The sequence below is a fragment of the Protomyctophum parallelum genome (genome assembly GCF_964188405.1).
Source record: "Protomyctophum parallelum genome assembly, chromosome: 15".
NCBI lineage: Eukaryota > Metazoa > Chordata > Actinopteri > Myctophiformes > Myctophidae > Protomyctophum > Protomyctophum parallelum.
The window spans coordinates 9947303-9963460 of record NC_139710.1 but is presented as its reverse complement, the minus strand read 5'-3'; the positions used below and the strand labels follow the sequence as shown (position 1 = coordinate 9963460).

Here is a 16158-nt window from a genome sequence, read left to right as displayed (position 1 = left end):
ACTCGAAAGTGTTTAAATCACCGTTGTTGATAAACGATGGAATAATGAAGTTGGATCAGTGGTTTGAGTTATTATTGATTTTTTATTGTAATTATGTATGTGTTATTCGGTATTATTTCAAAACACCCCTATCATAATGGTATAGTCTTGACACTTCCGTGTTCAAAAGTTTTATTTAGGAAAAGCTTTGGGGGAAAGTTGGCTAGCCGGCTACATTAGTATTGCCAATTAACGAGGAAATCAATTATATTGATTCTATGTTCGATCGCTGCGAGGGAATACAGCAGTCTTTCACATGGCTATAATTATAACCTGCCAAACGTTTTATTGCGAGTCTTCATAAAGAGGAAGATGTCCACTGCTATCGTTAGCGAAGCTATTAGAGTGTCGTTTCCACTGCATTCCTCGGTTTGGGAGAATGATTACAGGAAACTGGATAATGACTTAGCCCAGGTTTGTAAACATCTCACATTCATCAGAACATAATATACAGCTATCGTTGAATCAGCTGCTACACAATTAAATAACGCGTCATTCTCTATCTATGTAGGTCTTCATCTAGTAATGTAGGCCAGGCGTCACATTTAGCAGTTCCAAGTGGCTCCAGTGGATTGACAGACGTTTTATGACACTGACAGTAGGACTACATCATTTTTGAATGAATTAAAAGCCTTGTAGGCATTCACTATTCAGTAACAATAGAAACGTTAGGTTTAATGACATATTAAATAAATGCATAGGTTATCTATAGATAGGTAGATAGATCATAGATAGATGGATAGAAAATTAGTTGTCATACAGTTTTCATAACAAAACTGATATAAATTTGACACATACCTGTTCACCAAGAACGGTTCTCGGCTCGCTTTGTTTTCTTTGGATTGCACTCATTTAAATCGCTCCTTATTTTTCCTTTAGAGTGACATTGAGGCCGTGGATCCCAGAGGGAGGACAGCTCTTCATTTAGCCGTGTCACTTGGGCACCTAGAGTCAGTGAGAGTCCTTCTGAGACACGGGGCTTCAGTAACTAAAGAGAATTCCAAGAATTGGACAGGTTAGGCATTTAATCTTAAATTACCTACTGGCAACTGGCAAGGCAATCGCATGATTGTTTGTGTCTATGTATTTGGTTTACAAATCTGATGTTTTAGTGGCTTTGTGGGCACTTGAAGCCCTCCCTGTATTTCAACCTATACACTTCGGCTAAATGGTATTTCTTATACAGTACACTTGTCTTTAAAACCACTTTAAACCACTTGTCTTTTCTGTCTGCCGTAAGGCATTATTGCCCTCAGTGCTTATTACCACGAGCCCTGAGGTTTTATAATCAATGTCTGCAGTTTGTGGATGACATATGTTCTTAGCTTAAAAGAGTTAGAGTGGTGTGTTTGACTGAATCTGTCTCTGTGTTTAGTGCTGCAGGAGGCAGTCAGTACTGGAGACCCAGAGATGGTTCAACTGGTGCTTCAACGCAGAGACTACCTCAAAGCATCTACAGCACTGGGAGGAGTGCCTGAGCTGCTGTCCAAGATCAGAGAGGTTTCACTTGATAAAATGCCTTGCCTTTTACATCTTATTCTAAAACTCAAGCATGTACTAGCGAAAATATTAATAAACCAATGTTTTGTTTTGACCCCAGTCTCCTGATTTCTACATGGAAATGAAATGGGAGTTCACCAGCTGGAGTAAGCTTTTACTGCCCTTTTTTATACAGTAGCGGCCTACATGTTAAATAAATTAATTCATTAAATTGGTGTATGTGTTATACACAATGTTACACATACACCAAAAATGTATGTGTATGTGTTTTATGTCAAGATTTAAAAGAAAAAAAGTTCATTTAAGTGGCCAGTTGGCAGTTAATACATATGCTATGGGATTTAAAGCAAAGCCCAGTGGTTTCTTCACTAAAATATAGAATGCTTTGCCAACTAAGATTTTGTGAAAAAAGACATTCTCAACATTGTTGCCAATTTTGTGTTTTAAATTCTGCTTTCATTTTTAGCTTTCTGAAATTCATATGCCACCTTTTCTTTTTAGTCCCCCTTGTGTCCAGAGTTTGTCCAAGTGATGTCTGTCGCATCTGGAAGAGTGGTGCCAGCTTGCGAGTAGATTCTACTCTTCTGGGCTTTGAGAACATGACGTGGATCAGAGGGCGTCGGAGCTACATCTTCAGAGGCGATGGTACGTGAATTCAGTTGCGCACAGTGTCTCAGACACACACAGGCCTTAACCTTTTGACAGAGGTCTTTGTGTCATTCTCATTGCTGTTTGTGCAAAACATTCGTTTATATTGGAACTTTCAACAGATACATGCACAGAGTTGATGGAGGTGAACCATGATGAGGAAGTGGTGGACACTGAACGCTTCAACATATCCCAAGAAATGGAGGATGTCACATTAGATTCAATGCATCCTGCTGAACAGGAAGTTGCCAAAAGGTTGACTACTTCCATTGTCAATACGTACCTGGACACCAAGGATATTGCTTTTGAGAGGCAAGAGTCCCCATCTTTTTCCTCATTCCACTTTTTCACATTATGATGATTATATAATGTAGTACATCCCTGCCGTGACATTATTTTACTCACAAACTATTTTATGCGCTATTGTTAGATTCTAATGTGGAAAAAATCTAAAATTGTGTGAGTCAACAGCCTGACTCAAGTCTGAATACCTATCATCTAATAGACTGTGTGTGTTGAAGAAAAATTGCTACACACTGTAACTTGGACTTTTGCAAGTTATGGCAAGTTTTATTTTTTTCTTCTTAAGAAACATCTTATTTTCACCAGGAATAAGTCTGGGGTCTGGGGATGGAGGACTGACAAAACTGAAGTTGTCAATGGTTTCGAAGCAAAGGTTCATATGATGTAACTTTATTTTAAACATAATCACTAAAACTTACTGTGACAGTGCACTTTATCTACCGGTATGTGAATAATACTTGGTTGTTTTCTCAGGTGTTTAGTGTCAACAATGTGAACGTGGTGATTCGGACAAGGACAGAACATCTTACAGATGAGGAGAAGGCCAGGATAAAAAGTATGTGTGAAACCTTGTGCAGACATGATTTCCCCAAAATGGTGTTTAAGGAGAGTTGTTAAAAGGTCAATGTAACATGATCACAACAAATGTGTTATCCACTGAGACCATTATTCACATTGTGGCATTTACTTCATTCTAGTGAGTATGAAGTGAGTCCAAATGTGAAGTAAGAGCAAAATGTCCATGTGTGAATATATGGTCAATGGGAAATGGACTTTGTTTCATACTAGGTGAACGGAATGTCCTTGAGTCTCTTCTGGGCACTGTGGAGCAGCACATAAGTGCACAGGGGGTAAGAAGACATTGTTCTAGCAACTATGCATGAATAACTTCTTGAAGTTGTGGGAGTCGACCAGGTGACTTGATATGAACACTTCTTGTAATTATCTTGATAGGACCTTACTCTGGAGTATGCAACTGCCACTAATCCAACTGCCATCACTCCAGAGGAATATTTTGACCCAGAGTTTGACCTGGAAAACAGAGATATTGGACGTCCTCTTGAGCTCAGCACCCGAACACAGAAGTGAGGGGAAGAAACAGCATGATGGCACAATAAACCTTTTGTCAAATGTCAAATAAGGGGAAGTTATATTTTGTGTGAGTTTACATTTTCTTTATTCTACACAGGTTCAAGGGCACATTGTGGATGAGTGAGGATCACCCCCTGTCCCTGGTGGAGCAGGTAACACCCATCATTGACCTCATGGCCCGGACCAGCTCCCATTTTGCACGGCTGCGGGACTTTGTCACCCTGAAGTTCCCCCCAGGATTTCCTGTAAAGATTGGTACATTCACCATCCCCTCACAGAAAAGAAATGGCACAATATTGGCACATAATATATATATTTTTCCCACAAACCACACATTCAAGTGATAAACAGAGGTCCTCATTCATATGCTAAATCTATTTTAAGGTGTTTTAATTATTTACCTATTTTAATCTATTATTTGACCTTTTCACACAGAGATTCCCCTGTTCCATGTGCTCAATGCCAGGATTACTTTTGGAAATGTCAACAAATGCAATACAGAAAACCAAGCCAACACATCTGCAGCTACAACACCTACGCCAGAGGGGGAAGATGTAGAAGCTGCTTGTAGGATAAAAGCTATTTTGCTCTTAACATATGTGATGCATCAAATGTTTTAAGTATTTTATTCGTATCATATTGTAAAACATTTATAGGAACTTGCTGAAAACGGCTCCATTGTTTTTTGGTCCACCTAGCACCCCTCCCATTCCAGGTGTGTCCTTCTGTGTTTGATGTGCCTGTGCACTACCGCCATCGGGGGGGAAGCCGCCACACTCCTATGTCCAACCACGACGAGGAGCTTTTGCAATACGCCATCCATCAGAGTCTTTTGGAGTCCTGCAATGTCCCAGGACAGGTCAGGGCATCAAGTAGACTAGAGAACCAAGTTCACTCACATGTACTGTACCTAACCAGGCCACACATTCTGCCTGCAGGTATCTTCCTAATCTCAAGATAAATTGGTTCTATCTAGTTTCCTTCTCCAGTAAGCCTGTCTTCTGGATTTTATTACAGGACATAAACTGGGATGGTGCCCCATCCCATCCCCCATCACTGAACGGCGACTTCAGTGATGCTATACTCAGTAGCCCGAGTGACAGGTAGGCGCCTTTTATTTACTGTATATCTGCAAAAGCCAGGTCAATGGAGTTCTACTGGAATGTGTTTGTATTTATTTACAAAATGAGACGTGTCTTCTAGTCTTCTCTTATTGCTCACTATTCTCCTGTTCTAGGAGTGTCCCAGAGGGGTCGCTAGTGGACTTGGGAGGCACATCCAGCCCTGTGAGCTCAGTCTCAGCCTCCAGCCCTGACACAAACCTCCGCCTGGCCATGGAGCTCTCAGCCCGAGCTCAAGAGGAAGACGAGAAGAGGAGACGGCAAGAGGAAGAGGAGCTGGAGAGGATATTGCAGCTATCTCTCACTGAAAAGTAAAAGGAACAAGAGGGAATAAAGGCTAATTATTCTTTGCCGAATAAGTGTCATGACATGTCGCTCAACGATGTACGTATTTACAACAGACTTTTTTCCAGTTTAAAATGCGTCCCTTTTTTTTAGGTGGAGTGACGAAATAATAAATTAAGCCTAAGGAGTGAGGCCAGACCTCGCTGTAACCGTGTTAACTTTTCCAGATCCAGAACCAACAGCCACACCTCAACTTTCCCAACCACTACAGTCAATCTATGCAACCTCTAATCCTTTCTGTAATAGATCATTGTTTTTGCACATGCAGGCAATATCAAACTCCCTTTATTCAAAATTCCCAAAAGCTATTTTTGGTAAGAACATACTCCTTTATATATTTGTATGCGTAGTCAGTTATGTGTCCTGTCCTTCAGTTAAGAATCATAATTGCGACCCAATACGTCATTGACCGTATGTTTTTGAGTAGCAGGGTTAAATCAACAGTGGGTTCTGTAGCATTGAAGTATAGGAAATGACTTGAAAGATTCACCTGGTAGAGGGTCTTACTGAATGATTGAAAATCTCAGGGTTCCATTATTCCACAGTCTCTGCTTTGAAATTGGGCTTGTTCTTTGTAGAAATTGGAATCGTTATTTATTTTTCTTTTGTGCAGAATGATGTCAACCATTACACACCTTATGTTATACTTATACCATAATTTTCTATTCTGTTCATTCCAAACTGGCTAGAAGGTTTACGGATAAAGTGTAAACTAAATCTGATACTTGTGAATGTACAGTATAGTATAAGATGGATATCATTAACAAAGCATGTTGTGAGAAATTTTAATTCAGCTGCATGGTGATATCTTTGCTGCACAAGAAGAAGGAAGTTCCTGGCTTCCCTTAGGCTGAAGCCTTATTTTGTTTAGCGTGCCCCATTTATGGTTTAATGATTCGGGCGATTTAGATTTTAGAGTTATTGAATAACCTCAACCATTATCACCTCAGTTCACAGAAGCAATAGCAGCGCCCACTGTGCCTGTGTATCCATACTGTAGTGTCATGATTTAAAGAATCAAAGGGGATTATTTGTCACTCATACAAGTTGTCTTATGTTGGTGTGACATGCTCCACATAGGCTGTGCTAACAATAACTAGTATAAAGCAAGATATGATACTGGTAAAATATACAGTTTAGACGTGATCACATCAGTGTTGCATGGATCATAATAATGAAAGATATAGAAATAGAAAACCAGCAGGGCAAGTCTTTAGCATCTTATAGCTACAAACACCGACTTGGCAGAATGATATTATGGACTTGAATATCAGATATGCTGGTTAATATTTAAGAGGCATGTACCACTTAAGGAAGTGGAGGTGTTTATTCTGTCATGCAATGGTACTCAGACCCAACCTTTCTGAAGTGGAAACTGATTTGAAAATGCTTTACTTCAAAAAGATGTTTTTCCAAATGTAATTGAGTGATGAAGACCATTAACCACTATAGTTGATTTAACTGATAACCAACCATTTATCAACAGCCTGTGTTGCTTTGTCCAGTTTTCTGAGGCTTGAGCTCAAAATTTGCTATTTTAATGAACACATTGCCAAACTGCTCAAAAGCCTACTTTACCAAGGCTAGCTTTGGTTAGATTTTGAGGGAACAGTCTTTATAATATGCCATTTGCTAGCTGTAAAGCTTTTTTTATTTTATTTTAACATGTCAAAAACTTGTTGATTTCTTAAATAAAAGCACTTTATTTCCACATGATTGAACTGATATGTCATTGTTTAAATGTTTTCTGTAGGCTACAAAGGTACACATCAGATTTAACATTTACTTCATGTTCATGATTGTTTTGCTTCTAAAGTAATCTCCCTCAGTCACACCAGCCATCTGTGCTCTGGGTTTTACATAATGATATAGTATCCCATTCCCAGCCATTTATTGTGATCCAATTCGATTGTCTAAGTGGAGCATAGGCCTATACACTGGTTTATGTAGGCGAAATTATGTCTAAATATGGAATGGGAATTGTGTTATACTCCATGTGTGTTAGAAATCAAAATTGAGATCTATCATGATTTGTAAACGATGTTAAAAATCAACTGTGAACAGATTTTTTCTTTATTGTGCAAATGATAACTTGTGTACCAAGTGCAGCGTTGCAGTTTCAGATCACTGTTACCTTTTCTTAATGCCTACAGTAAAAGAATAGAAGTGAAATGGAAATGTTGAATGGAAACATGCACGGGATCCCAAAAATGCATTGGTCCGACATGGGTTGCTCTTAGGGTTAGGTTAGGGTGTCGGTCTAATGACAGTCGAACCAATGTCGGAACTAAAGCCTGTACCCCATGTCATGACTGAGAATGCAAACCAGATTTTAAAGATAATGCCTTCAAATGGTTTTGCAATTCAAGAAGAGTTGAGTAACCGACTTCATACTTTCTGCCACATCAGGTGGGTTTCCATGTTTGATATGGATGGACTTGTAGCTTATTGACAACTGTTCCTATTAAAAGAGCTAAAGTGACACTCTTGTGATACATTTTATTTCTCTAGCAAGTCATTAAATTGAAATAAAGCCATTTGGAGTGGCAACATGCAGGTCACCTGGATGCCCATGTCAGCCCCATATCTTATCATTGCACTTATTTAAAACATAAAACACATTGAGTGAGAACACTCCTTTTCAACCGTACAACATACAATAAATGCTGTAGCAATACAACTATACATAGCTAGGCCTACTATTGATTAAAACAGAAGAAAGTATATGGCTACATCAATTAAGACATGATAACAAAATAACAAATGGAAGCACTATAAACATTTTTATTATAAACCATGAAACCATTAAGTCTATTCATGTTATTTTATTTATTTATGATAACTCCGATATATTATATGGACAAATTTGTATTGTAACAGCATTGTTATACTGAATTGAATTATTATAATAATTCAATTTAATTAAACAAAACATCTTACAGAAAAAGGATCCAAGGCATTTCAACTTCTAAATGCTGGTAGCCTATCGCATGACAAATAACAATTAAAACTTGATTAAAATAAACCGTCAATTCTGTTCAATCTAGGTAGCCTATACATGTAAATTGGCTGGCTGCCTCCCAGTGAGTTGAGAGATTGTTATCCATCCCATCCTCCATGTTCAAGAGGTTCATCGACGAGGCAGTGGTTTGTAAACACATACAGCCATTGTGATCATCACCACCAGCAGGATAGAAAGGACCGTCGCCATTGCAACTGTAACAAAAGATGCATCCTACAATCAAACATTGAATTTGATATTGGAAAAAAGACATACAAATGTATAATAACACAATTTTCATTATAATTTAACTATGAACAATAATTAGTTTAATAATGCTCTGCGTCTCAGTAGAGCGAAAAGCGCACCTTTGCATTTAGCGTACGTGACATACTGTAGGTCTACCGGTATGGTAGCCTACTCATGCGAACCCTTACCTAAATTTTGATTCTGGAGTACCACATAAGGCTTTAGTTTAGAGTCCTCCAACTGTCCGCTTACTAACATTCCAAAACAAAAAATTATAGTTGAACTTGGAATGATATGATGCAGCTGCAGCATCACGAAGGTGATTCAGTGTGTGTGATGATGATGGAGTTGGAGAATGAATGAAGTGCACTGCAGTAGCGTAGCGAGCACAGTCTGCACTAGCCCAAACGTTTAGATTCTCGTAGAGGTTTTTTTCCCGATTCTGACGAATCTCTCTACGAGAGTCTAAAAGATAACCCCGCCCCTAACGTCGAAAAGGAACGTTTGTGCCTCAAAATCACTCTTACCTTATACAAATGCAAAATCTACGCTGCTTTAAATGTTGCCCCACTTGTTTGTGATCTGTGCGCACCCATATTAAACACCGTACATGCTTATCTTTCAATAAAAAGGGTATTTTAATCCACTCTGTTTGGGAATCCTCCATTGTAAATGCACAACAGAACATTGCCCGCGCCCCTAGCGGCCAGGGTTCTCTTGCGCATCTACAATGGAGAGAAAACAAAGATGGCTGCCATCGGTAGAGAGATTCGTCAGAATCGAAAAAAACCTCTACGAGGCTAAGTCAGGCTAAGTCTGCACAGTGCACACCCGATCTTCCGCCGCGTGATATCTGGGTCCTAAAGCCGTCTTTTTAATCGGATATGGAATGCTGGGCACCATTATCATGGGCAGTTTTGGGCACCTAAATGTCTAAATGTACAATGGCTATTGTAATGAGCTGATGGCTCTGGTGGTGCATACATTCTGTCAACTACTACCACTCGCCGGCTTCCTAGTGACGTCATCGTTTCTCTCAAAGCTGTAGGCCTACACTACATACAAAACCACTTCTTTTGGCTGACATTCAAGATCTGTCTAGGACTCTATATATAGGTTATATTTCTGAACATTCAAATAACCATCACTGTTGCATTTTCAAACTAGAAAATTCGCAATTTAAAAAAATTGCAGAGTGTGGTTGCCGCAGTGGCTTACATATGCCCCTCCCACTAGTATTGCCAGCCAATTACAATTTCAAGTCACGCCTTAGATCATGCGTAAGTCATTCGGAGGGGATTTAACCCCCGAAATTCATGTTTTTGCGACAAACGGTTACATTTCTCGCATTTGCGGCGCCCCCTATGGATGAAAATGCTTCTAGAACTTGGTTGATTGAACCACCCCGGACATGTGATTGAAATTTGGGATGGATTGGACATTCCGTTCGTGATTTATGGCATTTGTTGTGATATAGGCCCCTCCTACTAACTTCGGAAGACGATTACGGCCGAACGATACGCACTTTCAAAATTCTGCGGCTCAGTTTTAATTGGATGGGTCCAGAGATCACGTGTGCCGATTTATGTGAGATTTGGACAAAATCTGTAGGAGGAAAAGCAAAAAGTGTGTTTTGGACAAAATTCAAAATGGCGGAAAATCTATCATGGCGGAAATGGGCGTGGCCTATATGGGGAGATGCGTCATGACCCAAGGAATCCAGGGAAAAAATATTTTTTTACGACCTACGGTTCAAGAGTTATAAGCCAAAAGGTAAAGTGGGCTGTTATAGCGCCACCATGAGGCCGACCGATAAAATTTTAGGGTTAAATAATTTTAGGGATAATGTTGAATTATCCCTAAAAGTTTTGTAACTATAGTGATTACAGTCTCCGAGGAACAAATACTTTTATGTGAATTTTTGCCTTTTCCCATTCATGTCAATGGGGAAATTTAATTCACTAATAAATTCATATCAATTAAACTATACAACATTTCTCTTAACAAAATACAAGCACACGATTCCCGATTTTTCCGGTCAATTTGACATATGGCTCAAGTGCGTACAGCGTACAGTGTGGGAGGTATAAAGCGTCAAAATAAAGACTACTCCAGTGAAAGAATAAAGTATCACAGTTACAAGAGCCTGGTTGCCCATTCGGGCAACCACACTAATAACTGTTTTGCACAAATACAGATTTCTCTCTCTTTTTTTTATACGTGGTTCAATGCCTTTTAAACTTCCAACAACAGTCTCTGTCTTTCAAGCTTGGAGCACACGTCCTGGTTCAACAGGGCGCTGTGGATCAACCTGTGGGTTGTCATCATCTTTGTCACTTTCACCGCTGGGTGGTGTCAGTGGGATTTCAGGTTGGTGTTTCAGGAGTTTGAAGAATGACTGGTTTCATGTGACAACTTTGGCCATGTATCATGGTGCCTTTTACCGCTATGACTTTGAAGGGCTTGGGGTCAAATGGTGTCACAAGTTTTCCTGTCTTCTGCTGACCGCCGTGCGCATAAGCACCACATATCCTTCCCTTCAGTGTGTGTTGTGATGCATTACCTGTTTTGTCAGCATAATGCCTTCACCTTTTCCTTCTTGGAGCCGTCTGTGGAACGAAGCATATCCTCCTGAGGCAACGGGCAGTGGGGAGTCTGATTGACATAGGGCAGCCGTAGAGCAGGTCAGCTGGAGGCCGACTGGTTGTGAGGTGAGGAGTAGCTCATAGTTCCTCAAGAACTTATGCAACTAGAAAATTCGCAATTTAAAAAAATTGCAGAGTGTGGTTGCCGCAGTGGCTTACATATGCACCTCCCACTAGTATTGCCAGCCAATTACAATTTCAAGTCACGCCTTAGATCATGCGTAAGTAATTCGGAGGGGATTTAACCCCCGAAATTCATGTTTTTGCGACAAACGGTTACATTTCTCGCATTTGCGGCGCCCCCTATGGATGAAAATGGAATTGCTTTTAGAACTTGGTTGATTGAACCACCCCGGACATGTGATTGAAATGTGGGATGGATTGGACATTCCGTTCGTGATTTATGGCATTTTTTGTGATATAGGCCCCTCCTACTAACTTCGGAAGACGATTACGGCCGAACGATACGCACTTTCAAAATTCTGCAGTTCAGTTTTAATTGGATGGGTCCAGAGATCACGTGTGCCGATTTCTGTGAGATTTGGACAAAATCTGTAGGAGGAAAAGCAAAAAGTGTGTTTTGGACAAAATTCAAAATGGCGGAAAATCTATCATGGCGGAAATGGGCGTGGCCTATATGGGGAGAGTCATGACCCAAGGAATCCAGGGAAAAAATATTTTTTATTTTACGACCTACGGTTCAAGAGTTATAAGCCAAAAGGTAAAGTGGGCTGTTATAGCGCCACCATGAGGCCGACCGATAAAATTTTTGGGTTAAATAATTTTAGGGATAATGTTGAATTATCCCTAAAAGTTTTGTAACTATAGTGATTACAGTCTCCGAGGAACAAATACTTGAATGTGAATTTTTGCCTTTTCCCATTCATGTCAATGGGGAAATTTAAAAATCACTTTCACCTAGAAACTACATTCACACTTTGTTATTCAGCTTACTGTGGAGACACATGCTGGAACTTTTTAGTATTGAGTTTGTGCTTGAAATGTACTGTAATTCGACAATCAATCAATCAATCACTGACCTTGAGCAGTATAAATGACCTTCATAAGATTAGTAAATGACCTTCACCAGTATATATGACCTTCACCAGTATATATGACCTTGACCAGTATAAATGACCTTGACCAGTATAAATGACCTTGACCAGTATGCGGTCCGTGACCATGGACTATAGCCTTTCTCTTTTCCGCGATTTTCACCTTTTTTTTTTCAAATCCTCCGAAATCGAAAAAAAACGACATACTATCGTATGACCTCCGAGACCATGGATTAATGACCTTGACATGTATAAATGACCTTCACCAGTATAAATGACCTTGATCAGTATAAATGACCTTCACCAGTATAAATGACCTTGATCAGTATAAATGACCTTGACCAGTATAAATGACCTTGATCAGTGTAAATTACCTTGACCAGTATAAATTACCTTGACCAGTATGCAGTCCGACACCATAGACTATAGCCCTTCACTTTTCCGCGATTTTCACCTTTTTTTAAATCCTCAACAATGATGAAGAATCGCGCACTATAGCGCGCCGCTCAATGACCTCTGAGACCATGGACCAATGAACCATGTAAATACAACACATTGAGCAGGGCACTGCAGGGAGTTGAACCCCGTTCAATGAACCATGTAAATACAACACATTGAGCAGGGCACTGCAGGGAGTTGAACCCCGTTCCGGTAAACCAGAAGTACGACACCAGTGCCTTAGGTTTTGTGTTGTCCTTTACAGGTCCTTTCGTTGAAATGTAAATTTTACATTTCAAACAGTAAAGTAATGTATAAAGAAGAGAAACACAAAAGCACAAAAATAACATTTTCGAATTACCTTTGCTTTGATTTTTTAAACTTTCTCTTTTGCCGACCTCCCACATTTCATTCGATGATTAACAAAAAACAGTGTTGGATCTGTAAGGATCCATTTGGTTACACGTGCGTGCGTGTGTACATGCTTCGATAACCAGTGTTGGACCTGTAAGGGTCAATTTGGTTACATGTGTTACACTCTCAGAGTTAAAGACCTGTAAGGGTCTATTTGGTTACATGTGTTACACTCTCAGAATGACAGACCTGTAAGGGTCCATTTGGTTACATGTGTTACACTCTCAGACTTACAGACATGGACCAAATGGTCCATTTGGTTACACTAGACCTGTACGTGCCCGTCGGCCACCATATATACTCTCAGAGTTAGAGCTGTAAGGGTCCATTTGGTTACATGTGTTACACTCTCAGAGTTACATTTGGTTAGCGTGTGCATGCACATGTGCGCCCGTGCGTGTGTAGGTGCATGTGTGTGTGCGTGCGTGTGTGCACGCTTCAATGACCACTGTTGGACCCCATGGGGATCAAGGACCTCAGGGAGCCACCCATAATTCACAACGATCACAGCGAACTCTGTTGCGTCACAACTGGTGGCCAACAGTCATAACCAACACCGCCGCCGACCCACAGGAGAATACCATCGCACAGTGGTATCAGACCAACCACAATCAGCCAGCCCTCAAACCAAACCCTTCGACCTAGAAGAACTCGAAACTGCAATGGGAAAGTTGAGCACCTGGGACCTAACGCAAAGACCTGGCTCGTGGGGATGCTGAACACATTCATGGCACAGAAAACCATCCCTTCTGTCTGGAGAAAGGCCAAAGTGGTTGCAATCCCCAAACCTGGCAAAGACCCATCATCCCCAAAGAGCTACCGACCCATTTCCCTCCTCTGCATCACCTACAAGAGAGGCTGCTACTCCAACGCCTCATGCCACTCATAGACACCAAGCTGACTAAAGACCAAGCTGGTTTCCGTCCCGGCCGCTCCTGTGCTGGACAGAGCTGAACCTCACCCAACCTCTGGCTTGCTCAGCTCGCATTCTGAGCTGGCTGGCTTGCCAGAAAGGCTGGTTCTGTTGCTGCAAGGCAGGGCGGAGCAGACTGGGCCAGGCAGACAGAGAGCCAGGCCTCGAGAGAGGCCTGGCTGAGCTGACTGAGCAAGGCTAGTATGGCTGCAGTGGCTGACTGCAAGGGCTGATATGCTCTGGCTTGGCAGCCTGACTTTCTACACTGGCTGACTGGCGGAGCTGACTGGCTGCGTTCGCTGACTGGGCAGGCTTGCTGGCTAGCTGGCTTGCTGAGCTCCCTGAGGGAAGCTTTGGGATGGATCTCTAGGGGCATCGGCTTGTGTTGAGCCTTCCAACGGCGTCTACCTTGATCTCCGTCCTAAGAAAGAAAGACAGAAAAAGAAAGACACGCACAAACCCAACTATGCAGCTTCCACCTGAGGAACCGAGACGCGAAAAAATAACTGAGCGTCACTTGGGATGGTCACAAACTCTCCAACCATACCCACCCCATGTATTTTGGAGTTACACTGGACAGGACCCTCTTCTTCAAAAAACACCTGGAGAACACAAAAGCCACGGTCAACACCCACAATAACATCCTGTGAAAACTAGTGAACTCCAAGAGGGGCGCAGACCCACAAACAATCCGTGCAACTGCCATGGCCCTGTCTTTCTCTACAGCAGAGTATGCCTGCTCAAGCTGGAGCCGATCACGTCACACCAAATTGGTCGACACAGCCCTAAATGACACCTGTCGCATCAACACGGGATGCGTCAAGACAACACCTGTCCCGTGCCTTTATGCACTAGCCGGCACCTCCCCCCGCACATCAGACAACTGTGTATCGCTCAAGATGAATGGAGAACACAGGAGATAGACAGTGAAGTTGGGAATGAACGAAGGAAAGTCTGGAATTAAATGATAGAGAACACCTCACACACACATAGTTTCCTTTCGTGGCTGTTTACATTCGAGGGTTGCCGGTCCTCTCGAACGGAACAGTTTAACGTCATGCCCAGGACGAAAAGATATAGAGAACACCAACATGACAAATAACAGCAGGAAGGCATGGGCCACAATCCACCGTCTTGGCAAAGACCACACCACCCATAATTCACAACGGTCACAGCAAACTCTATTGCATCACAACTGGTGTAGTTATTGGATGGAGCCCGCACACCACCAAAAAAAGAAAAACAACATACTATAGTATGCCCTCCGTGACCATGGAATTTAGCCTTTCGCTTTTCTGCGATTTAACCTTTTTTCAAATCCTCAACAATGATGAAGAATTGTGCACTATAGCGTGCCACTTAATGACCTTGACCAATATCAATGACCTTGAGCAGTATAAATTACCTTCAATAAGACTAGTAAATGACCTTGACCAGTATAAATGACCTTGACAAGTACAAATGACCTTGACCAGTATAAATGACCTTCACTTGTAGAAATGACCGTGACCAGTATATGACTGTGACCAGTATACATGACCTTCATGAGACTAGTAAATGACCTTGACCAGTATAAATGACCTTTATAAGACTAGTAAATGATCTTCACCAGTATAATTGACCTTGACCAGTATGCGGTCCGTGACCATGGACTATAGCCTTTTGCTTTTCCTTGATTTTCACCTTTAAAAAATCCTCAACAATGATGAAGAATCGCGCACTATAGCGCGCCGCTCAATGACCTGAGACCATGGACCAATGAATGAAATACAACACATTGAGCAGGGCACTGCAGGGAGTTGAACCCCGTTCCGGTAAACCAGAAGTCCGACACCAGTGCCTTAGTTTTTGTGTTGTTGTTCATTTAAAGGTCCAGGTGTGCATACGCATGTGCGCCTGTGCGTGTGTAGGTGCATGTGTGCATGTGTGTGTGCACGCTTCAATGACCACTGTTGGACCCAATGGCGATCAAGGACCTCAGGGAGCCACCCATAATTCACAACGGTCACAGCAAACTCTGTTGCATCACAACTGGTGGCCAACAGTCGTAACCAACACCGCCGCCGACCCACAGGAGAATACCATCGCACAGTGGTATCAGACCAACCACAATCAGCCAGCCCTCAAACCAAACCATTCGACCTAGAAGAACTCGAAACCCGGAAAAGCAGCAGGGATTGATGACATACTGGCAGAAATTATACAGCACCTGGAACCTAACGCAAAGACCTGGCTCGTGGGGATGCTGAACACATGCATGGCACAGAAAACCATCCCTTCTGTCTGGAGAAAGGTCAAAGTGGTTGCAATCCCCAAACCTGGCAAAGACCCATCATCCTCAAAGAGCTACCGACCCATTTCCCTCCTCTGCATCACCTACAAGAGAGGCTGCTAC

The 16158-nt window shown here is 41.7% G+C and overlaps 1 protein-coding gene and 1 long non-coding RNA gene across 3 annotated transcripts; one reads left to right on the top strand and one right to left on the bottom strand.

Moving 5' to 3' along the window:
• Positions 1-21: 21 nt before the first annotated feature.
• Positions 22-6759, top strand: ankrd13a (ankyrin repeat domain 13A). Of its 2 annotated transcripts, XM_083783661.1 has the most exons (15): positions 22-453; positions 919-1054; positions 1415-1539; positions 1640-1685; positions 2041-2184; positions 2310-2499; positions 2797-2863; positions 2965-3046; positions 3280-3341; positions 3445-3575; positions 3680-3837; positions 4018-4149; positions 4281-4441; positions 4600-4685; positions 4820-6759. In XM_083783661.1, exons 1-15 carry the CDS (start codon positions 352-354, stop codon positions 5016-5018), a joined length of 1821 nt encoding a protein of 606 aa, XP_083639787.1. In that variant the 5' UTR covers positions 22-351; the 3' UTR covers positions 5019-6759. The 2 variants fall into 2 exon arrangements, with proteins under 2 accessions (XP_083639787.1, XP_083639788.1); XM_083783662.1 differs by lacking the exon at positions 919-1054.
• Positions 6760-7858: 1099 nt separating this feature from the next.
• Positions 7859-8638, bottom strand: LOC310871562. Its single transcript, XR_014570312.1, has 2 exons — positions 8487-8638; positions 7859-8264 (listed from the first exon to the last, which is right to left on the bottom strand). It is a non-coding gene; the product is annotated as an uncharacterized lncRNA (long non-coding RNA).
• Between the last annotated feature and the right edge of the window lie 7520 nt (positions 8639-16158).

Coding starts and splice junctions, on each gene's coding strand:
- ankrd13a (XM_083783661.1), top strand. CDS start 352: ATGTCCACTGCTATCGTTAGCGAAGCTATTAGAGTGTCGTTTCCACTG. Junction 1,686..2,040: donor ATGGGAGTTCACCAGCTGGA/GTAAGCTTTTAC, acceptor TTTTCTTTTTAG/TCCCCCTTGTGTCCAGAGTT. Junction 2,864..2,964: donor TCAATGGTTTCGAAGCAAAG/GTTCATATGATG, acceptor TTGTTTTCTCAG/GTGTTTAGTGTCAACAATGT.